Below are 21,908 nucleotides of genomic sequence, written 5' to 3'. Positions count from 1 at the left end.
TCTGCCTCAATTTCAGACCCTGTTATTGGTCTATTCAGGGATTTGACTCTTCCTGGTTTAGTCTTGAGAGAGTATAAGTGTCCAGGAATTTATCCATTTCTTCTAGATTTTCTGGTTTATTTGCATAGGGGTGTTTATAGTATTCTCAGATTATAGTTTGTATTTCTGTGGGATCAGTGGTGATGTCACCTTTATCATTTTCATTGCATCTATTTGATTTTTCTCTCTTTTCTTCTTTATTAGTCTGGCTAGTGGTCTATTTTGTTGATCTTTTCAAAAAACCAGCTCCTGGATTCCTTGGTTTTTTTTTTTTTTGAAGGGCTTTTCATGTCTCTGTTTCCTTCAGTTCTGCTCTGATCTTAGTTATTTCTTGTCTTCTGCTGGGTTTTGAATTTGTTTGTTCTTGCTTCTCTAGTTCTTTTAATTGTGATGTTAGGGTATTGATTTTAGATCATTCCTGCTTTGTCTGAGGGCATTTAATGCTATAAATTTCCCTCTAGACACTGCTTTAAATGTATCTCAGAGATTTTGGTGTGTTGTGTCTTTGTTTTCATTGGTCAAAGAATATCTTTATTTCTGCCTTCATTTAGTTATTTATCCAGTAGTCATTAGGAGCAAGGTGTTCAGTTCCCATGCAGATATGTGATTTTGAGTGAGTTTCTTAGTCCTGAGTTCTAATTTGATTGCACTGTGGTCTAAGAGACTGTTTGTTATGATTTCCTTTCCTTTTCATTTGCTGAGGAGTGTTTTACTTCCAATTATGTGGTCGATTTTAGAATAGGTGTGATGTGGTGCTGAGAAGAATGTATATTCTGTCAATATGGGTTGGAGAGTTCTGTAGATTTCTATTAGATTTGCTTGGTCCAGAGCTGAATTCAAGTCCTGGATATCCTTATTAATTTTCTGTCTTGTTGATCTGTCTAATGTTTACATTGGGGTGTTAAAGTCTCTCATTATTATTGTGTGGGAGTCTAAGTCTTTTTGTAGGTTTCTAAGAACTTGTTTTATGAATCTGAGTGCTTCCTTATTGGGTGCATATATATTTAGGATAGTTAGCTCTTGTTACATTGATCCCTTTACCATAATGTAATGCCCTTCTTTGATGGTTTAGTCTGTTTCATCAGAGACTAGGATTGTAAACCCTGCCTTTTTTTTTTTTTTTTTTTGCTTTCTGCTTTCCATTTGCTTGGTAAATATTCCTCCATCCCTTTATTTTGAGGTGTGTTTGTCTTTGCATGTGAGATGGGTCTCCTGAATACAGCACACTGATGGGTCTTGACTCTTCGTCCAATTTGCCAGTCTGTGTCTTTTACTTGGGGCATTAGCACACTAACATTTAAAGTTAATATTATTAGGTGTGAATTTGATCCTGCCATTATGATGCTAGCTGGATATTTTGCCCATTGGTTGATGTAGTTTCTTCCTGGCATCAGTGGTCTTTACAATTTGGTATTTTTTGCAGTGTCCGATACTGGGTGTTCCTTTCCATGTTTAGTGCTTCCTTCAGGACCTCTTCTAAGGCAGGTCTGGTGGTGACAAAATCTCTCAGCATTTTCTTGTCTGTAAAGGATTTTCTTTCTCTTTCACTTGTGAAGGTTTGGCTGGATATGAATTTCTGGATTTTCTTTTCTTTAAGAATGTTGAATATTGGCCATCACTCTCTTCTGGCTTATAGGGTTTCTGCCGAGAGATCTGCTGTGATTCTGATGTGCTTCCCTTTTTGGGTAACCTGACCTTTCTCTCTGGCTGCCCTTAGCATTTTTTTCCTTTATTTCAACATTGGTGAATCTGATTATTATGTGTGTTGGGGTTATTATTCTCAAGGAGCATCTTTGTGATGGTCTTTGTGTGTCCTGAATTTGAATGCTGGCCTGTCTTGCTAGGTTGGGGAAGTTCTCCTGGGTTATCCTAAAGAGTGTTTTCTAACTTGGTTTCATTCTCCCCTTTACTTTCAGGTCTCCTAATTAAACATAGGTTTGGTATTATCATGTAATTCCATATTTCTTGGAGGCCTTTTTCTTTTCATACTGTTTTTTTCTCTAATCTTGTCTTCTTGCTTTATTTCATTGAGTTGATCTTCAATCTCTGATATCTTTTCTTCCATTTGATCGATTCAGCTATTGAAATTTGTGTATGCTTCAAGAAGTTTTCGTGCTGTGTTTTTCAGCTCCACCATGTCGTTGATATTCTTCTCTAAACTTGTTATTCTTGTTAGCATTTTGTCTACCTTTTCTCAAGTTTCTTAGCTTTCTTGCCATGGGTTAGAACATGCTCCTTTAGCTCGGAGAAGTTTGTTATTACCCATCTTCTCAAGCCTGCTTCTCTCAGTTCGTCAAACCCATTCTCCATCCAGTTTTTTTCCTTGATGGTTAGGAGTTGTAATCCCTTGGAGGAGAAGAGGTGTTCTGGTTTTTGGAGTTTTCAGCCTTTCTATGCTGGTTTCTTCCCATCTGCATGGATTTGTCTACTGTTGGTCTTTGAGGTTGGTGACCTTTGGATAGGGTCTCTTAGTAGATGTCCTTTTTGTTGATGTTGAGACTGTTTCTTTCTGTTTGCTAGTTTTCCTTCTACCAGTCAGGCTCCTCTGCTGCAATTCTGCTGGATTTTGCTGGAGGTCCACTCCAGACCCTGCTTGCCTGGGAATCACCAGTGGAGGCTGCAGATCAGCAAAGATTGCTGCCTGTTTCTTCCTCTGGTAGCTCCATACCAGAGGTGTACCTGCCAGATGCCAGCCAGATTCTCCTGTACAAGGTATCTGTCAGCCCATACTGGGAGGTGTCTGCCAGTCAGGATAAACTGTTCAGGGATCCACTTGAGGAGGCAGTCAGTCCCTTATCAGAGCTTGAATGCTGTGTTGGGATATCCCCTACTCTCTTCAGAGCTGCCAGGCAGGGACATTTAGGTCTGTTGAAGCTGTACCCACAGGGCCTCTTTTCCCAGGTGCTCTGTCCCAGGAAGGTGGGGCTTTATTCATAAGTCTGTGATGGGCTGCTGCCTTTTTTCAGAGATGCCCTTCCCAGCCAGGACATCTAGTGAGACAGTCTGCCTGCAGCTACTGAGCTGTGTTGGGCTCCAAACAGTTCAAACTTACCAGCAGCCTTGCTTACACTGTGAGGTTGAAACTACCTGCCTATTCAAGCCTCAGCAATGGTGGAGCCTCAGCAATGGTGGATGCCTCTCCTTCCATCGAGTTCAAATGTCCCAGGTGGAGCTCAGACTACTGCACTGGCTATAAGAATTTCAAGCCAGTGGATCTTAGCTTGCTGTTTTCCATAGGGATGGGACCAGACTACTTGGCTTCCTGGCTTCATTCCCTTTTTTAGGGGAGTGAATGGTTCTGTCTTGCTGGCTTTCCATGCGCCACTGGGGCATAAACAGAAAAACTGCTGGGCCTAGCTCGGTTTCTGTCTAAACGGCCACCTAGTTGCATGCCAGAAACCAGGGCCCTGGTGGTTGTGTAGGTACTGGAGGGAATCTCATGGTCTGCGGGTTTTGAAGACTGTGGGAAAAGTGCAATATCTGGGCTGGAGTGCAGGGGTTTTGAGATTCTTAAATAAGAATTCCCTCACGGCTTCCCTAGGCTAGGAGAGGGGAGTTCCCTGGCCCTTTGCCCTTCCCTGGTGAGGTGATGCCCCATCCTGCTTCAGCTCACCCTCCTTGGGCTGTCCAACCAGTTCCAATGAGATGAACCAGGTACCTGAGTTGGAAATGTGGATATCACCTGCCTTCTGCATAGATCTCTCACTGGAGCTGTTCCTAGTTGGCCATCTTGCTTGGGGACACTTGATTTATTATTATGAACATGTGGACTGTAGAAAGTGTCTTTTTTACTTGGAATTCATTTATCACAATAATTGTACATGTCTCTCTCTCTCTCTCTCTCTCTCTCTCTCTCTCTCTCTCTCTCTCTCTCTCTCTCTCCTTTTTTTGAGGCGGAGTTTCGCTTGTTACCCAGGCTAGAGTGCAATGGCGCGATTTCGGCTCACCACAACCTCCGCCTCCTGGGTTCAGGCAATTCTCCTGCCTCAGCCTCCTGAGTAGCTGGGATTACAGGCATGCATCACCATGCCCAGCTAATTTTTTGTATTTTTAGTAGAGACGGGGTTTTACCATGTTGACCAGGATGGTCTCGATCTCTTGACCTCGTGATCCACCCGCCTCGGCCTTCCAAAGTGCTGGGATTACAAGCTTGAGCCACCGCACCTGGCTGCATTGACTTTTCTTTTTTGAGAGCCTCATTCTCTCCCACAGGCTAGAGTGCAATGGCTCGATCTTGGCTCACTGCAATCTCTGCCTCTTAAAGTGATTCTTCTGCTTCAGTGTCCCCAGTAGCTGGGACCACAGGCACGCTCCATTACACCTGGCTAAATTTTTTGTATTTTTAGTAGGGACAGGGTTTCACTGTCTTCGCCAGGCTGCTCTCGAACTCCTGACCTCAAGTAATCTGTCTGCCTCAGCCTCCCAAAGTGTTGGGATTACATGTGAGCCACCACACCCAACTAATTGCATTCACTTTCGGGGACTTTTAATGAAACATATTTCTGTAAGAAGAATGCTGAGTAGTAATATTCATGGATAAAAAAGCAATTATTTTATTAAAAAAATTATTATAGTAACCGATCATGTGGGAGGGTATGTTCCTAAGAACATTAAGAATCATTCATGGTTAGTATTACTGAAGTCATTTTATTAATTGCTAAGTTAATAAAATTGTTCCAAGTATCATGCAGAGTGAGATAAATCTCTAGGGATTATTTTAACTGGATTCTGAGAAACATTTAAAAAATTCATTTAAAATTCTAATAGATTAGACTTTCTGAAAAACCACAGGGCATACCTCATAGTAAGAATGATCATTTTATATTAAAGTTATATAAACACATATATGATTATTAACTGGTTCATAACATAAAATGTATTATTTTGTGGGTTATAGTTAAAAAGTTTGAAAAACTACTACTTTAGTGATTAAACGATTTTTTTTTTCCTTAGGTGAGAACTGAATTAATGTACTTGCTTCCCTCCTGCCACTCTAGATTTAGAACATGTTTCTAGTGAGAAGTGACAGGGGTTAGGAGAGATACTCAGGAGAAAAGATTATTTTCTTATTGTGAAGTTCTTTATGTTATAAAGTGAAATAGATTATCTGGGCAACACTATGTTAATAACTTGGACAGTTATTAATATCCTCATGTGCAAGAGCCAGTGAATGGACTATGGGTACAGAATTAAACTCTTTGAAATAATTAATGTGTTGCTCCCTAGAAGTCAGTGGTGATTCTAGTATTTCTGAACACTAGAATTTGTTGATAGTAGAGACATACAAATCTGCCAGAAGGTTTGTTTGTTTCTGTTTGTACCATGTCGATGTAGTTCCTGAGCCTCAGAATTGGAGGGATGATGAGAAACCAAGGGAATTCTATTCTTCATTCTGTTGTTCTTCCTTGGAATGGTCTGAGGGTCTGAAATGGTCCCTTTTTGCAAAAACCCTCACGTTTTCTCTGCTCTTTGCTCTTGGGTACTGAGATTCTTTAGAAAGGAGTACTCAGATTATTGCTGAGCCTAAGCAGAATGGCAACAGAAGGGAGCCTGCTGTCAGAAATTCTCAACTTAAGATCTCTTTCTGCGGAGAGGATTCATTTGGAGGACTTCTTTGGAAAGAGGGCAGAAATTAGTGAATATCTTGAACAGTTTGTTTTCTGAATCTAGATTGACAAAAAATATTTGTGTAATTTACATCAAAAGTTTAAGATCTGCTTTCATTTATTTATATAGTCATTCATATATATTGGCAATCTGTAAATATTTTCTGAATGACTAGTAAGGGAACCATAAAATATTTTAACTCATAATATTATCAGTATTTCTCAGACTTCTTCCTCATGAAGTCTAAATTTCTCTGCTTGATTTTCAAGTCATTCAGCATCTAAAACTGCCCTACCTAAACAGACCTATTTCTTGACCTTCCTCAAAAGTTACTGTCTTTAGACAAGCTTATCTAGTTGCTTGCCTATGTAACTTTGTTCTTTCCATATATTCACTCAATATTCCAGTTTCAAGGCTCTGTGTCAAGGACTATTTTGCCAAATACTGAATTCCCAATATTTAGCACAGTTCCTAGCAGTGTTCAGCTAACAATATTCATTGAATGAAAGGAAGGAGTGAAGGAAAAAAGGTGAGAGGAAGGAACTATTATCTGTTCTTACCTTTCTTATACTTTTTCAGACATGTCCCATATTTTAAGGTTTGTCTTCTCTACAAAGCCTCCTCTGACTACCCTTGTCTTTGTTGATATCTCAAACACAGACCTCAAAATTTAATATTATTTACAAACTTTCTTGGTTTCTTGGTTTTACAGTTTTATGTGCACTGTTGTTTTAATTTGGTATAAGCCTCTTAAAGAAGAAAAGGATGATATATCTGTATGTTTTGTGTTTTCCTTTGACCTTTATTTACCATATCCTACATACCTCCTTCATGGCAGCCTTTATAATAAGGATTGGCAAATCAACAGTACCTTGCATAAAGCTAAGCACTTAGTATATGTTCAATAAAATTTTGTTATTTATAAAATGTGTGAAATAACATAAAACAGTAGTAATTCAGTTTGTATATAGTGAAGATAATTTTTTTTCTTTTTTCTTCACTAACTTTCTTCATTTTTTTTTTTTCAGGGAAGGAAACTGAAAAGGCCAAGGAACGATATGACAAAGCCACAATGAAACTTCATATGTTGCACAATCAGTATGTATTGGCATTGAAAGGGGCACAGCTCCATCAGAATCAGTATTATGATATCACACTTCCCCTGCTTCTGGATTCTTTACAAAAGATGCAAGAAGAAATGATAAAAGCACTGTAAGATACATTTTCTTTTCATCATAAAATCCCTTCACAAAATGATTTCAACGTATTTTCTCTCTAGTTTAAGTGTTGCTTCGTAAATTTTATTTTTGACCCAGTCCAATGAGTATTTCAGAGCTTGATTATTCTTGATTGTCACTTTTGATGTCTCTTCAGTTTGTGCTTATCCCCTGAACCTTCTAGCTAGCTTCCAAAATGGTCCTTCTTTCATATGTTTTTGTTTTGTTCCATTAGCTGGAAATTTAAATGAAAAAAAAAATTATTAGTTGACAAGTGTTAGGAAGTGAATATCTGCTTCTAGAGAGTTGGGTATTTAAATAAATCTTGAACAACTGAAAAGGCTCAAGGAAGAGATTTTTTTGAAGGTTTATTTGCCAGCTCCTTGTTCTTTTCTGTATAAGATTAAAATCAACATATGTTTATTGAAGTTTTACGTAAGCAAAGCACACTACCTGATGCTTAGGAATATAGAGATGAGCAAGCCACACTTCTCACCTTTCCTGATCTAACAATATACTTTAATTAGTAAGTCAGATGTGCACGTATTTATCATTTACACTGATACAAAATGACAGAAAAAACAAGCCATCCTTTGGTAGACCTTATCTCCTTGCTTAGCTGTTTTAGTGCTTTCCAAATAACTAAATTCAATTTTCTTTCACTGAAAATTGTGTAGGGGAATTCTTCAGTGTTGGAGTTGCTGTGAACTATAAGTAGGGTTGAAGAATGGTGTAGTAATGAAAGAGAGTTAGAGAAGAAATAAGTGGTTATCTCTCAAGTGGAGATAAAGTTCACATATAAGTAGTGAACTATGAAAAAAGGAACTTGGGCCAGATTAATATATTGTAGTTAATTTATGTGTAATTACATAAATTAGCACATGAGCTCTTAGGTTTAGTGTATTTTGAAATTTAGTGGTAAATTAATATGAAAAATTATTATGTGCATTTTTCAGGTTATGGTATAAGAGGAAACCTGAATATTAAATAAGTTAACCCATTTATGCTAGAGGTTACAAATTTTTTTGTGTGTGAAAAATCAGACCTTGGCAATAACCTTGAGCAGTAGGATATAAATAACTCCCATAAGCTTAGATCCCAGTAATGGAACTTTAGGCATAAATGGGTTAATAGGTGCCAAAGTAACTGTTAAAGGTAAAATGATAGTTCCTAAAACAAAACATTTTATTTATACACCACATTGCAGTTTGCAAAGCACTTTCATGTGCATTTGCTCACTTATTCCTTATAGTATCCTGTAGAATTAGGAAGTGCAGGTTATATCCAGGGTATATCTGTGACAGACAAGTGAGAATGGACCCAGATCTGAAACTTGAAGCTTGAATCTTCTGACTAACCCTGCACTCTCTGTGAGAGGAATGTAATGATTTGAAGAATGTTCCCTCAAAATTCCTATGTATCCAGAATCTCAGAATGTGACCTTATTTGGAAATAGGGTCTTTGCAGATGTATTTAGTCAAGAATCTCAAGATGAAATCATTCTGGATTTACAGTAGGTCCTAAATCCAATGACTGGAATCCTTATAAGAAGACGAGAGGAAGGACACAGAGAGACAGAGAAGGCCTTGTGAAGACACAGGCAAAGACTGGCATTGTTTTCTTTGAAGGGCTCCCTAGTGCCATGATAGAGTTAGTATAACTAGCTATTATTGTGTTACATTATTCCATTTACATACAAATATTTCAGATTAGGGATAGTATTTCTTGGGCTACTGACTTCCACAGCCTCTGAAATTAGAAGAACAAATTTGTCTTTGCTGCCTTCCAGAGTCTGCTTGAGTGACTTTTACTTCTCCTTAGGTGAAGGTAAAGATAATTGGATAGTATATACTTGTGTGTAGGTAAGACTAAATTTTAGGTTATCCTCTGTATTCACATTAAGAAGATAAAGTGTTTTAAGTTAATTTTAATATGTATACGTTTTAGTGTTGATAAAAGTGAAATGTCTACTTAAATATTTGATTCATAAATTTACTTATCTCTAATGTATGTACTGTTGATTTAGCAATATTTCCTTTCCTACTTTCATTTATTAATAAACATATTTTTAACCTGTTCACATGAATTTTCAATAATAGTATCTTCATCATCACTGGAATATCGTTTTGAGACATATAATAGTTTCCCACAGTATGTTCTCTCTACTTTCTAACATTTTAGATTTAGAATTTTAAAAATTCAAGCATGATTATATCACCTCAGTTGAATCTCATGAAACAAATACCCATACGTATAAATATTAGGAGATTTTTTTCATTTTTCCTTGTTTGTATTAAAGGCAAATGTTAATGATCTCTATATTACAACTATTTACTGTATTGCTTTAAAAGAGTTATTTGGATAGGCTCATTTATATTAACAATATTCAATACTCTTACTTATGAGATTTTAATCCCAGAGATATTGACTAAATCTGTATTAAATTTTTCTGCCTCTTCTTTTCTTTAAATTGTGTCTTTCAGGAGATTTCTCTAATTATTTGAAACTAGCATTGCCTGAAGCAGTTTAAACCTCATTTTTTTCCCCAAATGATATTTTCCTATTTAAAGTAAAGTAATTGAGAGAATACTTTACAATAAAGGAGCTTTTGTAAGGATACCTTTTTATAAGTAATGATTGTGGGAAAGAAAAACAAACCACGCTTTATATTTATTTCAGCATATGCAGGATAAGCTTGTCTGTCTACATCTGCTGTTGAGGCCACTACTAACCAATGGCATGTTTTTACAATATAGCATTTTTAAGTAGGAATCTGGACTTTGCAACAAATAGTTTTTTCCTCTTTTGCATTTACTAGACCAGGCTAATAACTTTGATGGCATTTTTGCTACTGGCTGGAGGTCAAGAGAAAAAATTTAGATGTCATTCAAGGTACAGAACTGGTTGAACTAAGTATACAAAAAAAAAGCAGAGTCCCCGAGGAGCAGGAAGAACCAGACAGGTAGAGCACGAGAGGAAGTGGCTGACACTGGAGAGCAACATTAAAGAGTCAGGTGTTGATCAGAGTTCCATGTTGTACAACCCAAAATTTATATGAGAATTTTTAGACATAGAAAGTTATCAACTCTGGCCCTACATTTTGGACTTATCAAATACGTATTTGAAAAGGTAATGCCTTATTCTAGATCATTTGTAATTATTTTATTATATCAAATATAAATTGCTGATCTGTACATTTATATAATCTTTCCACTTTACTCTCCAGATATGAAATAAGGTGGTACAGGAAGCAACCATCTGTAAATTTTGATATTACATTTCTTATGCTTATTGTTCTCAATCCTTTTTGAGATGGTATTTCTCTTGATAAAACTTTAAAATGCTGTAAAATTTTATTTTTGTTTTCAGGAAAGGTATATTTGATGAATACAGCCAGATAACTAGTCTTGTCACAGAGGAAATAGTGAACGTCCATAAAGAAATTCAAATGTCGGTTGAACAGATAGATCCTAGTACAGAATATAATAATTTCATAGATGTTCACAGGTATGACATTTTTATTCCTCTTTAAAAAATATTAAAGATCATATCAAGACATAGAATATTTCAGATTATTTTGTCTATTTTTAATTTAAAAAGGTTTTTGGCAATGATAATGACTATCTAATGTATAGTTTCTGATGTGTAAAAATTTGTTAGTTGTTACTCCGTATTTAATCCATGCTTAAATACATAAATCCGTATTTAATCCATGAAATTATATTTTCTTCCTAATGCTTATATAATAATGTGATGACTTTATATGTATATTAAACTTTATGATGCAGAAGATACTCTTCCATGGCATTTTATTATATGCTTATTACAATTGTGACTGGAATAAAGCAGGTTAATACCTGAATTCTACTAATAAGGAAACTTAAGTCTCAAGTTACACAACCTTAAAACCCAGTATTTAGTTTGATTTATACTATTTGTGCTTACTTTTTTAACATAATTTGGATAAAGACAAATATTCTGCCTTCAGTGTATACTGAGATATATTATGATACTGTATTTATAATAATCAAAATTATTTGGCATGCTTTGATAGAACAACAGCTGCTAAAGAACAAGAACTAGAGTTTGATACTTCTTTATTGGAAGAAAATGAAAATCTTCAGGCAAATGAGATAATGTGGAATAATTTAACAGCAGAGAGTTTGCAAGGAATGTAAGTATAAAATATGAACAGTTTAAATACTAGTATTATTACTGCTTTATAGTTGTACTCTATCAGATTTAAAATTTCAATTATTTTTACAAGTAATGAAAAGTAAACGTTTGGAGTTAGAGTGATATGTTTTGAGAAATATGTTAATTTTACTCATTTTCATTACTACTTTTGGTAATTCTGAAGATGAAAGTTTTGTGTGATGTTACATTCATTTGCCCAATTGTTGTTAATATTTGACATTACAATAATGCTTCATGCTTTTCAAAATTTATATATATTTTTAAATCTCATTTCATCTTCAGAATTTATTGGAAGAACTATTTTGGAAATTAGGTTATCTGCTGTTAGAGGTAAGTGAGTTGTTGTCGGAGCATTTAATACAAAAAATTGACTTTTAATTGAATTATTTTCTCTTGATGCAGGGATGTCTTCTGTTACAGGCTATCAAATTAATTCTTTCTTCACTTTGTTTTTTTTTTTGCATAAAATATTTAAGGAATTTTGAGAAGTCTCAATGTGTTTTTAGCTTTTTTTTTTCAAGCATTAAAGGCAATTAGTAGTACATTTTTGAATTTCGAAAACATAAACATTCTAAAACATTTCAATTTAGAAAACATAACATGTACTTCTAAATATTTAACCTATCTCCTGATTTTGTTTAGGAGAAACACAAGGAAATATATTTATTAACAAACATTGCATGTGTTTATCTTTATGACAGAACCACAGCTATAAATGATTATGCACTCATTGCTCTTCAGTATTACACATGTTATGTTATATCACCTGTTAGAATTTTACCTTAAATGACTTAGCCAAATGTCCTAATATAATTGAACAATTTCCTTTCTATTGTTCAGTAACATCGTAGCGGTACAGGTAATTAGCTAAGGTAGGAAACTTGGACTGGCTCTTGGAAAGGGATTTGGAATCTTTTTTTTGTTTGTTTCATTTTATTTCATTTTGCTTTTGAGATGAGGTCTTTCTCTGTTGCCCAGGCTGGAATACGGTGGCGCTATCTCTACCCACTGTAACCTCTGCCTCCCAGTTCAAGTGATTCCTGGGCCTCAGCCTCCCAAGTAGCTGGGATTACAGGCATGTGCCACCATGCTTGGCTAATTTTTTTATTTTTTGTAGTGATAGGGTTTTGCCCTGTTGGCCAGGCTGATCTCAAATTCCTGACTTCAAGTGATCCACTCATCCCAGCCTCCCGAAGTGCTGGGATTACAGCTGTGAGCCACCATGCCCATCAGGTGTTTGGACTCTTTAAAGCTGGCTAGATAGAATTGGAGAAACTAACAAATGTTTGTCCACAAATCACATGTACAAGATGAAGGCTGAATAATTATGGTATACTGATTGTTAACTACTGATAAGAGCAATGGAGGCATGGGAGTACCCTGCATTAGAGAGTATTTTTCTAGCAGCCTTATTGGGATTTTTGAAGCTGTTCCTAAGTTTTTCATGTCCTACATAGGGGTCTCACTTTCACTAGGTTTCTGACCATTGATATTTACAATGTCAGCTGTCTCTAAACCAGTAGTCCTTGTCTGGGGTGATTTTATACTCCAGAGGACATTTGACGGTATCTGGAGACATTAGCTATAGATGCTGCTGAACATCCTGCAATGTGTAGGACAGCCTCCCCAAACAAAGAATTATCTGGTGAAAATATCAGTAGTGTTGAGGTTGAGAGACTCTGCTCTAAACAATAGAGTTGAATGTATGGTACAAAATGGATAGCAGAGTTTCTCAGTTCTTGTGCAGTGAGACATTTCATTTCTCAATTCGTGTGCTGGTGATGAAGGAATGTGGTATAGATTACTCCTGGATTTTTTTGTTATCATGATATTGCTCCCAAATAATTTACTAATTTATTCATCTAGTATATTTTCTGTATATCTAAGGTTGTAAGAGTTAATACCTTCAAGGAGTTTACACTGAAATTGATTAATGTGTTTTAATAAACACCAAAAAGAATGAGTATATAGATATTGGAATATAAAGTAGTAAAATTAAAAATCAGTAGTGTTGAGATTGTTATAAGCTAATGTAAAATCAGAGAATTTCTGACTAAAGAAGACTTTGTTTTATAGCTTTCTATGGTCTAAGAAACATTTGTTGTGGTCATAAATCATTGTGTCTTAATTATAGTGATGAAGCAATAAACAAAAATGCAATAAATTAAAGGTAATAAATCTTTGATAATGTGATAGAAAGTTTAACTGCTCACATTTTACTGAGATAAAAATTTAGTTACATTTCACTGAACGGTGTCTGTATTCAGGTTATGAGTTTAAGATCAGGGTTTCTTCAAGAATTTTATTCCCAGAGAGTTATTCAGTATCTCTGTTGGCACTTTCAAATAAACATAAGGTAATACTATTGAAACTGTATGTATTTTTTGAATGTAATTTAAGACTTAGGAAAATCTTTCTTTTTCAAACATATTAGTGCTTTAAAGTTAAACATACTTTCTTTCCTGAAGGCATTAATATTGTTAATTTAGTTGTAGATTGTGTTGTAATATTATTTTCATAGTGAAAGAAACAAATGAACAGTTAGTTCCTGGAAAAAGAAATGCAAATTACCAATAGTACTTGGAAAAGATATTCTTCATTGACAGTTAAATATAAATTAAAAAGAAATAGGCTATTTCACTTACCAGATTAGCAAAGATAAAATAATTGGATAATACCCAGTGTTGTATAAAGTACAGATAGATAACCCCTCTTATAAAGTGTTGCTAAATATGTAAGTTGTTATAACATTTTTGGAGTATAATTTGGCAAATTATGTTTGTGAAACTGGACAGATTACTTAACCCTTCTGTAATGGAAATCTAACAATATGACATGTACATGATAAAGTTACCACCTTTACCCATCTGAATATGTACCACAAAGCATTTTATTGTGATCTCATTATTTATCTACCAACCATATTTATCAAGGTCTAAATACATAAGAGAGTTAAACTGAGTTATGTGTAGGATTATCTCCTATTTATAGGAAAGTTTTTGGATGGTATCTTACCATCTGGTCTAAGGGTATTTCTTAGCTTCATATAACTTCTAGTATTGGACACTCAAGGCTGTGTACTTCGCATCACACATACTTTTAGGCTACACTATTTTCAGGCCTAAATCTGAAGTTGCTTTCTTTTTATCTGTTATCTATAATACAATCTCTCTCCTTCCCTACCAACCCTATTGCCTATCTCCCATATGTCTCTTTTTTTGCATCTAATTTGCCAAATGCTGAAAGGGCTTTTGTGCTTAATTTATTTTTAATCATCTATTGATTAAAAGTATATGTGCAAATATTTCTTCTCATCTAGTTACTATTTAATTGACTAATTTGGGACTCAGTAATTTTAGTTTATCAAATTACTTGAAAAACTAAAGTCTACACAATTTTGAACATTAGAAGAATATATTTATCTGCTGTGTGCTTTTTGTCATTGACCGATTTGGGATTCAGTAATTTTAGTTCATCAAATTACTTGAAAAAGTAAAGTCTACACAATTTTGAACATTAGAAGAATATATTTAAGTGTCATTGTGTGCTTTTTGTCATTATGGATAGATGAGTCATCTAATTGTGACCTATTGCAAACTTAAATGGAGTTTTGAATCAACACATCAGTAAGTATAACAAATTAGAGATAGCAGGCCTTATTCCAAAATAGTATAAGCATAAACTTGTCTGCAAATGAAGGAATTTTGATTAATGTTTATAAAATGGTAAAGAATTAAGATCCTATTTAGTTATTCTGTTGAATCTGTTTTCTGGTTTCAAATGTGGTCTCTTTATTATAAGTTATTACTACCTATCAGTAGGAGATATATTTGAATACCATGATTGTGTAAAATGTATAGTCTTGTATTCTAAACTATAATCTAGTCTCAGGCCTTATGTTTTCCAGTGCGTTTCTTAAACTTTAAAATCAGAACATGCTTAGCTTTTATAATAGAATATAGATAGGATCTCTCAGCTGAAGAATGGTAATTCTTTATGTGGAAAAGTGATTCTCTTGGATCTTGTAGGGCATGAGTCAGCAAACTATAGCCCAGGAGGCAAATCCAGCTAGCTGTCTATTTTTTGTGCAGCCCACAAGCTAAGAATGCTGTTTGTATTTTAAATGGTTGGAAAAAAATCAAAGAAAGAATTATATTTTGTGACACACAAAAATTACATGATATTTAAATATCAGAGTACATAAATAAAGTTTTATTGGGACACAGCCATGCTCATTCATTTACCTGCTGTCTGTAAGTGATTTCCTGCTACAGTGACAGAGCCAAGAAGTTGTGCCAAAGACCATATGTGTTACACTCATCACTTCACACTGCTGCTTGGCAATATACAAATCACAGTGGCACAGTTATAACTCAACAGCATTCCGAGTATCACATGTATCAGGGTACTACTGTGGCATATGATTTTTATTATCAGTTGATGCCTATAGTGTCAAAAGAAGAAGAAAAAATGGATTTCAAATGTGGCACTTTTAAGGCACAGCAGAGTGTGGATTATATTGTTATTGAATTAGGTCAAAAAACATTGTGTTTATTATGCAGTTGCACCATGCCTGCTAAGCACTGAATATTCTTAATTAAAATTTTATGCTCGTGGATTGATGTTGGTATTTGTCGGTACCAGTCTCTGTGAAAATGACATTTACAAATATGAAAGACATAAAATCTTATTAAATATCTGCATTAGCAGGTGAACATTTACAGTTGATTTTGATTATAAACACTAACTTTGAACTGCAGGGATGGGAAGTATTACGGCCATCAAAAGATTTTCATTCTTCTCATTAGGAGACTGGCATTATAATAACATATACCCAGTTATTACTATATTTTGAATTTGCCAGCAAAATATTTGTGAATATGTTTTTCTCTTTTGTAATATAAATACCTATATACTTTGCTTGCTTTTGCCTCTTGGTGGTAAAGTCTAAAATATTTACTCCCTGCGCTCTTATGAGAAAATGGTTACCGACTCCTGTTGTAGAGGATGATACCAGTTTAACTCATCCAACTATCTGAATCCACCTTGTATTTTATGGGGTGTCAGATACTTCACCTCTTACATAGAACCTTGGTTTTATCAAATCTGTTCTTATTTATAGAATTAGCTCGTTTGGTCTCTGGTTGAACATATAGAGTATTAGAATTTTCTCAGGGTGTGTTAGGGGAATACTTTTGGAGTGAGTTGGAAATATTTGGAAAAATATAAATTATTGAAGTTAGGCAACATGTTGGAAGGGCCATTTGAGTAAAGGAAAGAAAGTTGTGTGGAAGAAAGCAGATGGATTTGTTGGATTGGAGGTGGATTAAGTGGGTATTAGGAGGTGACTATATTTAACAGAAACTCATAACTTTTGCTTGTAGAAGCCATCTTCTGTTTACTCTTGAGCAAAGCTCATAAAGATTTGTGTCACAGTGTAGAATGTCATACATAAAATTCTGTGCTCTTGCAATTATATTTTAAGAAAGAGATGGCAAGAAACAGTTTGTTTTCAATATATATTGCAGCAATAGAGAAAAAGAGTTGTCAGAAAAGTTGCTTCAGGCAACTGTAAATTCCATCTGTTTTTTAAATTAACTTAAATATCACACTTAAAATTACAACACTGCAAATTTAATGTAAGAAGTAAAAGTTAAGATGATTTGTTTGTCAAGTCATAATTTTTTTGGAAATTTAAAGTTTGGTCCCTTTAAGAGTGTTTTAAGATTTAGATCATGACATCACATGATTATGATATAAAAAGTGTTGGATAAGTATTGGAAACTTTTTATTATCCACAATGAAGGTTTTAGGCCTTTGTGTCTTTTTTTTTTTTTTTTTTTCCTCTTTGAGATGGAATGTTACTCTGTTGCCCAGGCTGGCGTGCAGTAACACAATCTTGGCTCACTGCAACCTCGACCTCCCAGTTTCAAGTGACTTTCCTATCCCCAGGTTTATGAGTAGTTGGGAATGTAGGTGCGCATCACCATGCTTGGCTAATTTTTTGTATTTTTATTAGAGCTGGGGTTTCACCATGTTGGCCAGGCTAGTCTCGAACTTCTGACATTAAGTGATACACCCACTGCAGCCTCCCAGAGTGCTGGGATTACAGCGTGAGCCAACATGCCTCTGTATCTTTTAATACATTTAAATCTTTAAAAATTACCTAACTAATGCATACAGATGATAAAATCTGTAAAATCTTACAAAAGAGTATACAATAAAAATCCAAATTTTCCTTTCTTCTTTTTGTTGACCACCATTACTGTCTTCCAGACTTAACTCATGAAAAAAGTGTGTGTATTTTTCCAGCATGTATATACAAGCATATATATGTGTATCAGTTGTTTTATTCTGTATTAGCAAGTTATTTTATGCATATTCCTTTACATCATCCTCTTTTTTTAAACATGTATTAAATCTTCTTAATGTATACAGTGTTTTACTACTTGTATATAACATTATTTCTTTAATTTTGTTATTTATTGACAGGCATTTAGGTTATTTCTAGTTTTTTCCATTGCCAGAGTTAGAGCTAGGTTTTGTTGGACTCTAAGCTTATGAAATTGGAGTGAGGGGAACATCTTTAAGAAAACCTATACAAACTTACAAATGCAAAATTAAGTATAGAGGCTTGGAAGGGATGATGCAAGTGAGGCACCTGAGAATTAAGCATCATTAGCATCATGACACATTTACTTTGGTTTATTGTGATTATACAATAACCATTCTTGTATTTATATCTTTGTATACTTGTTGAAGCATATATATAGGATGAATTCTAGGATGTGTAATTATTAAGGCAGGATATTAGGTGTTAAGAGTGTGGATTCAGGTTTTAAGCTGCCTGGGCTCTATTATTAGCTTTTCCCACTTACCAGATCTGTGACCTTGGACAAGAGGCTTAACCTCTCTGCCTCAGTTTTTCCTATGTAAGTGGAGACAATAAGGGTGTTGTAAGAATTACATAAATTTGGCCGGGCGCGGTGGCTCAAGCCTGTAATCCCAGCACTTTGGGAGGCCAAGGCGGGTGGATCATGAGGTCAAGAGATCGAGACCATCCTAGTCAACATGGTGAAACCCCGTCTCTACTAAAAATACAAAAAATTAGCTGGGCATGGTGGCGCATGCCTGTAATCCCAGCTACTCAGGAGGCTGAGGCAGGAGAATTGCCTGAACCCAGGAGGCAGAAGTTGCGGTGAGCCGAGATCGCGTCATTGCACTCCAGCCTGGGTAACAAGAGCAAAACTCCGTCTCCAAAAAAAAAAAAAAAAAAGAATTACATAAATTTAAGTGCTTATTTATAAAGTGCTTAAAGCTATGCTTGGTACTCAATAAATGTTAAGTATTATGTCATTTTATGAACTTTTTCCAGGCAGGGTCATTTTAATGACTTTGCTTTTTTATTATACTTTAGTTCTTGGTACATGTGCAGAATGTGCTGGTTTGTTACATAGGTATACATGTGCCATGTGGTTGGCTGCATCTATCACCCCGTCATCTACATTAGGTATTTCTCCTAATGCTATCTCTCCCCTAGCCCCCCAACCCCCAACAGGCCTTGATGTTTGATATTACCCTCCCTGTGTCCATGTGTTTTCATTGTTGAACTCTCACTTACAAGTGAGAAGATGCTGTGTTTGGTTTTCTGTTCTTGTGTTAGTTTGCTGAGAATGATGGTTTCCAGCTTCATTCATGTCCCAGAAAAGGACATTAACTCATCCTTTTTTATGGCCACATAGTATTCCATTGTATATATGTGCTGCATCTTCTTTATCTTGTCTATTATTGATGGGCATCTGTGTTGGTTCCAAATCTTTGCTATTGTGAACAGTGCTGCAGTAAACATATGTGTGCATGTGTCTTTATAATGGAATGATTTATAATTCTTTGGTTATATACCCAGTAGTGGGATTGCTGGGTCAAATGGAATTTCCATTTCTAGATCCTTGAGGAATTGCCACACTGTCTTCCACAATGGTTGAAGTAATTTACACTCCCACCAATAGTGTAAAAGTGTTCCTATTTCTCCACATCCTCTCCAGCCTCTGTTGTCTCTTGATTTTTTAATGATGGCCATTCTAGCTGGCATGAGGTGGTATATCAATGTGGTTTTGATTTGCATTTCTCTAATGACCAGTGATGATGAGAGCTTTTTTCATGTGTTTGTTGGCTGCATAAATGTTTCTTTTTGAGAAGTGTCTGTTCATAACCTTTGCCTACTTTTTGATTTTTTTTTTTTTGTAAATTTGTTTAAGTTCTTTGTAGATTCTGTTATCCCTTTGTCAGATGGGTAGATTGCAAAATTTTTTTCCCATTCTGTTGGTTGTTGGTTCACTCTAATGATTGTCTCTTTTGCTGTACAGAGGCTCTTAAGTTTAATTAGATCCCATTTTTCAATTTTGGCTTTTGTTGCCGTTGCTTTTGGTGTTTCAGTCACGAAGTCCTTGCCTATGCCTATGTCCTGAATGGTTTTGCCTCAGTTTTCTTTTAGGGTTTTTATGTTTTTGGGTCTTACATTTAAATCTTTAATCCATCTTGAGTTAATTTATGTATAAGGTGTAAGGAAGGGATCCAGTTTCAGCTTTCTGCATATGGCTAACCAGTTTTCCCAACACCATTTATTAAATAGGGAATCCTTTTCCCATTGCTTGTTTTTGTCAGGTTTGTCAAAGATCAGATGGTTCTAGATGTGTGGCGTTGTCTCTGTTCTGTTCCATTGATCTATATCTCTGTTTTGGTACCAGTACCATGCTATGACTTTTAACTTCTTTGTATTATAATATTACAATAATTAATTAAAAAATGTAAATAATAACCTATTTGAACTGCTACTATATTTTATTTTAGTTTAGCTCCGGATACATGTGCAGTACGTGCAAGTTTGTTATATAAGTAAATGTGTGCCATGGTGGTTTGCTGCACTTATCGACCCATCACCCAGATGTTAAGTCTTCCATGCATTACTTATGTATCCTGATGCTCTTCCTCACCCCATTGCCCTCCCCCTCAAGACCCCAGTGTGTTGTTTTCCTCCCTGTATCTATGTGTTCTCATTTAAACTGTTACTATTACTTTTGTATAGGAAACATGTAATAACATGATAGTAAACATTGTACTCTGAAATTTTTGAACTATTCTTACATGTATTATGTTATCTGTACATGAACTATAATTACTCTGATGTTTTTCTCTTTACTTAATTCACACAGTACAGGTTTTTCATTTTGGTTTTTTAAAGGGGATAATGGTAAGAAAGGGGAAATACTTTCCCCATATATATAATTTTTTTTTTCTCTCTCTCTCTCTCTTTTTGAGACAAATGTGTATATATGAGACAAAGTCTTGCTCTGTTGCCCAGGCTAGAGTGCCGTGGAACAATCGCAGCTCACCGCAACTTGCACTTCTCGGGTTAAAGCGATTCTCCTGCCTCAGCCTCTTCAGTAGCTGGGATTACAGTTGCCTGCCACCATGCTTGACTAATGTTTGTATTTTTAGTAGGGATGAAGTTTCACCATGTTGGCCAAGCTGGTCTTGAGCCCCTGACCTCAAGTGATCCACCCGACTCAACCTCCCAAAGCATTGGGGTTGCAAGTTTGAGCCACTGCTCTCGGTTTCCCCGTATACTTTTATTTTTCTAAATCATTTGTCTTTTCTTCTTTGATATCTGTCTAGTAAAATGTAAGCTCCCTGAGGGCAAACTTGCTTATTATTATATCCCTACTGTCTAACAGAGTGTCTGACAGAAGGAATGTGCTAAATAAACACTTAAGTGAATGACTGAAGTGTGAGAAGAGAGATGAATGGAAAACTAACCAGGAAGAGAAGAAGAGAATGAGGGAAATGTGTAGGATAAAACACATTTTAGAAGGATAAAAAACATTTTTAAAGGATAAAAGGATAAAATTTGTAGGATAAAACACATTTTAAAAGGATAAAACAGAAGAAAGTGATAAGGAGAAGAAAGACTTTTTATTAAATTCAGCTTTGATGTAGCATGCTCAAGGCAGTGATAAGAAGCTGGTTGTTTTTTCTGTTCCCACCAGACTTGGGTTTCAAAAGTGGTTGGGACACATTCTGAGGCAGAGCTCTGTGTTCTAAACTTTCATTTGGATTAAATGAGATTATATGTAAGGCAGAGTTTAATAAACAGGAAACCATTATGTGTTATTTACTTTCTTATTTTTAATTAATTAATAAGGAAGTTGAAGCCAGTGGTTGAAATGTAGCTTTATTGAGAATGATCTTGAATCTTAATACAGTAATGTTTTCTTTATCTGATAGTCAGAGTATGAACTATTCCATGTAAGTGAATTCTGTCAATAACTGAAACCTCTATCTCCATGGCATTCAAAAACATAATTTTACTAGGTTTGATACAAATATTTTATGAATATATATACATATGATTAAAGAAAAATATTAAATCCGACCTTTCCCTGATGACTCTCGATCATTATTATAAGTATTATTGCTTTTATTTTGCTTTAATATTGAATGCCCTCAGAGGCTTACTGAAATTTATTATGTTGTTTCAGTCTAAACAGAATGGGAAAAAATTTTCACAGTCTACCCATCTGACAAAGGGATAATATCCAGAATCTACAAAGAACTAAAGTTGATTTACAAGGAAAAAAACAAACCCAATAAAAAGTGGGCGAATGATATGAACAGACACTTTTCAAAAGAAGACACATATGAGGCCAACAAAAATATGAAAAAAATGCTCATCACCACTGGTCATTAGAGAAATGAAAATCAAAACCCCATTGAGATACCATCTCAAGCCAGTTAGAATGGTGATCATTAAAAAATCTGGAGACAAAAACAGATGCTGGAGAGGATGTG

The 21,908-nt window shown here is 35.2% G+C and overlaps 1 protein-coding gene across 13 annotated transcripts in view; it reads left to right on the top strand.

Moving 5' to 3' along the window:
- FER (FER tyrosine kinase) overlaps positions 1 to 21,908 on the top strand; it is a 530,899-nt gene that overhangs the window by 138,420 nt on the left and 370,571 nt on the right. For all 13 annotated transcript variants that reach the window (XR_013532179.1, XR_013532180.1, XR_001910187.4 and 10 more), the window contains 3 exons: positions 6,675 to 6,858; positions 10,233 to 10,370; positions 10,918 to 11,037. Coding sequence is in view for 10 of the 13 variants with exons in the window: in XM_078365065.1 (XP_078221191.1) it covers positions 6,675 to 6,858; positions 10,233 to 10,370; positions 10,918 to 11,037 (442 nt within the window). In the remaining 3 variants the exon portion in view is untranslated. The remainder of the gene's footprint in view (positions 1 to 6,674; positions 6,859 to 10,232; positions 10,371 to 10,917; positions 11,038 to 21,908) is intronic.

This window comes from Callithrix jacchus, chromosome 2, assembly GCF_049354715.1.
Source record: "Callithrix jacchus isolate 240 chromosome 2, calJac240_pri, whole genome shotgun sequence".
Classification (NCBI taxonomy): Eukaryota; Metazoa; Chordata; class Mammalia; order Primates; family Cebidae; genus Callithrix; species Callithrix jacchus.
The sequence above is the reverse complement of the archived record's forward strand: the minus strand, read 5'-3'. Positions and strand labels throughout refer to the sequence as shown.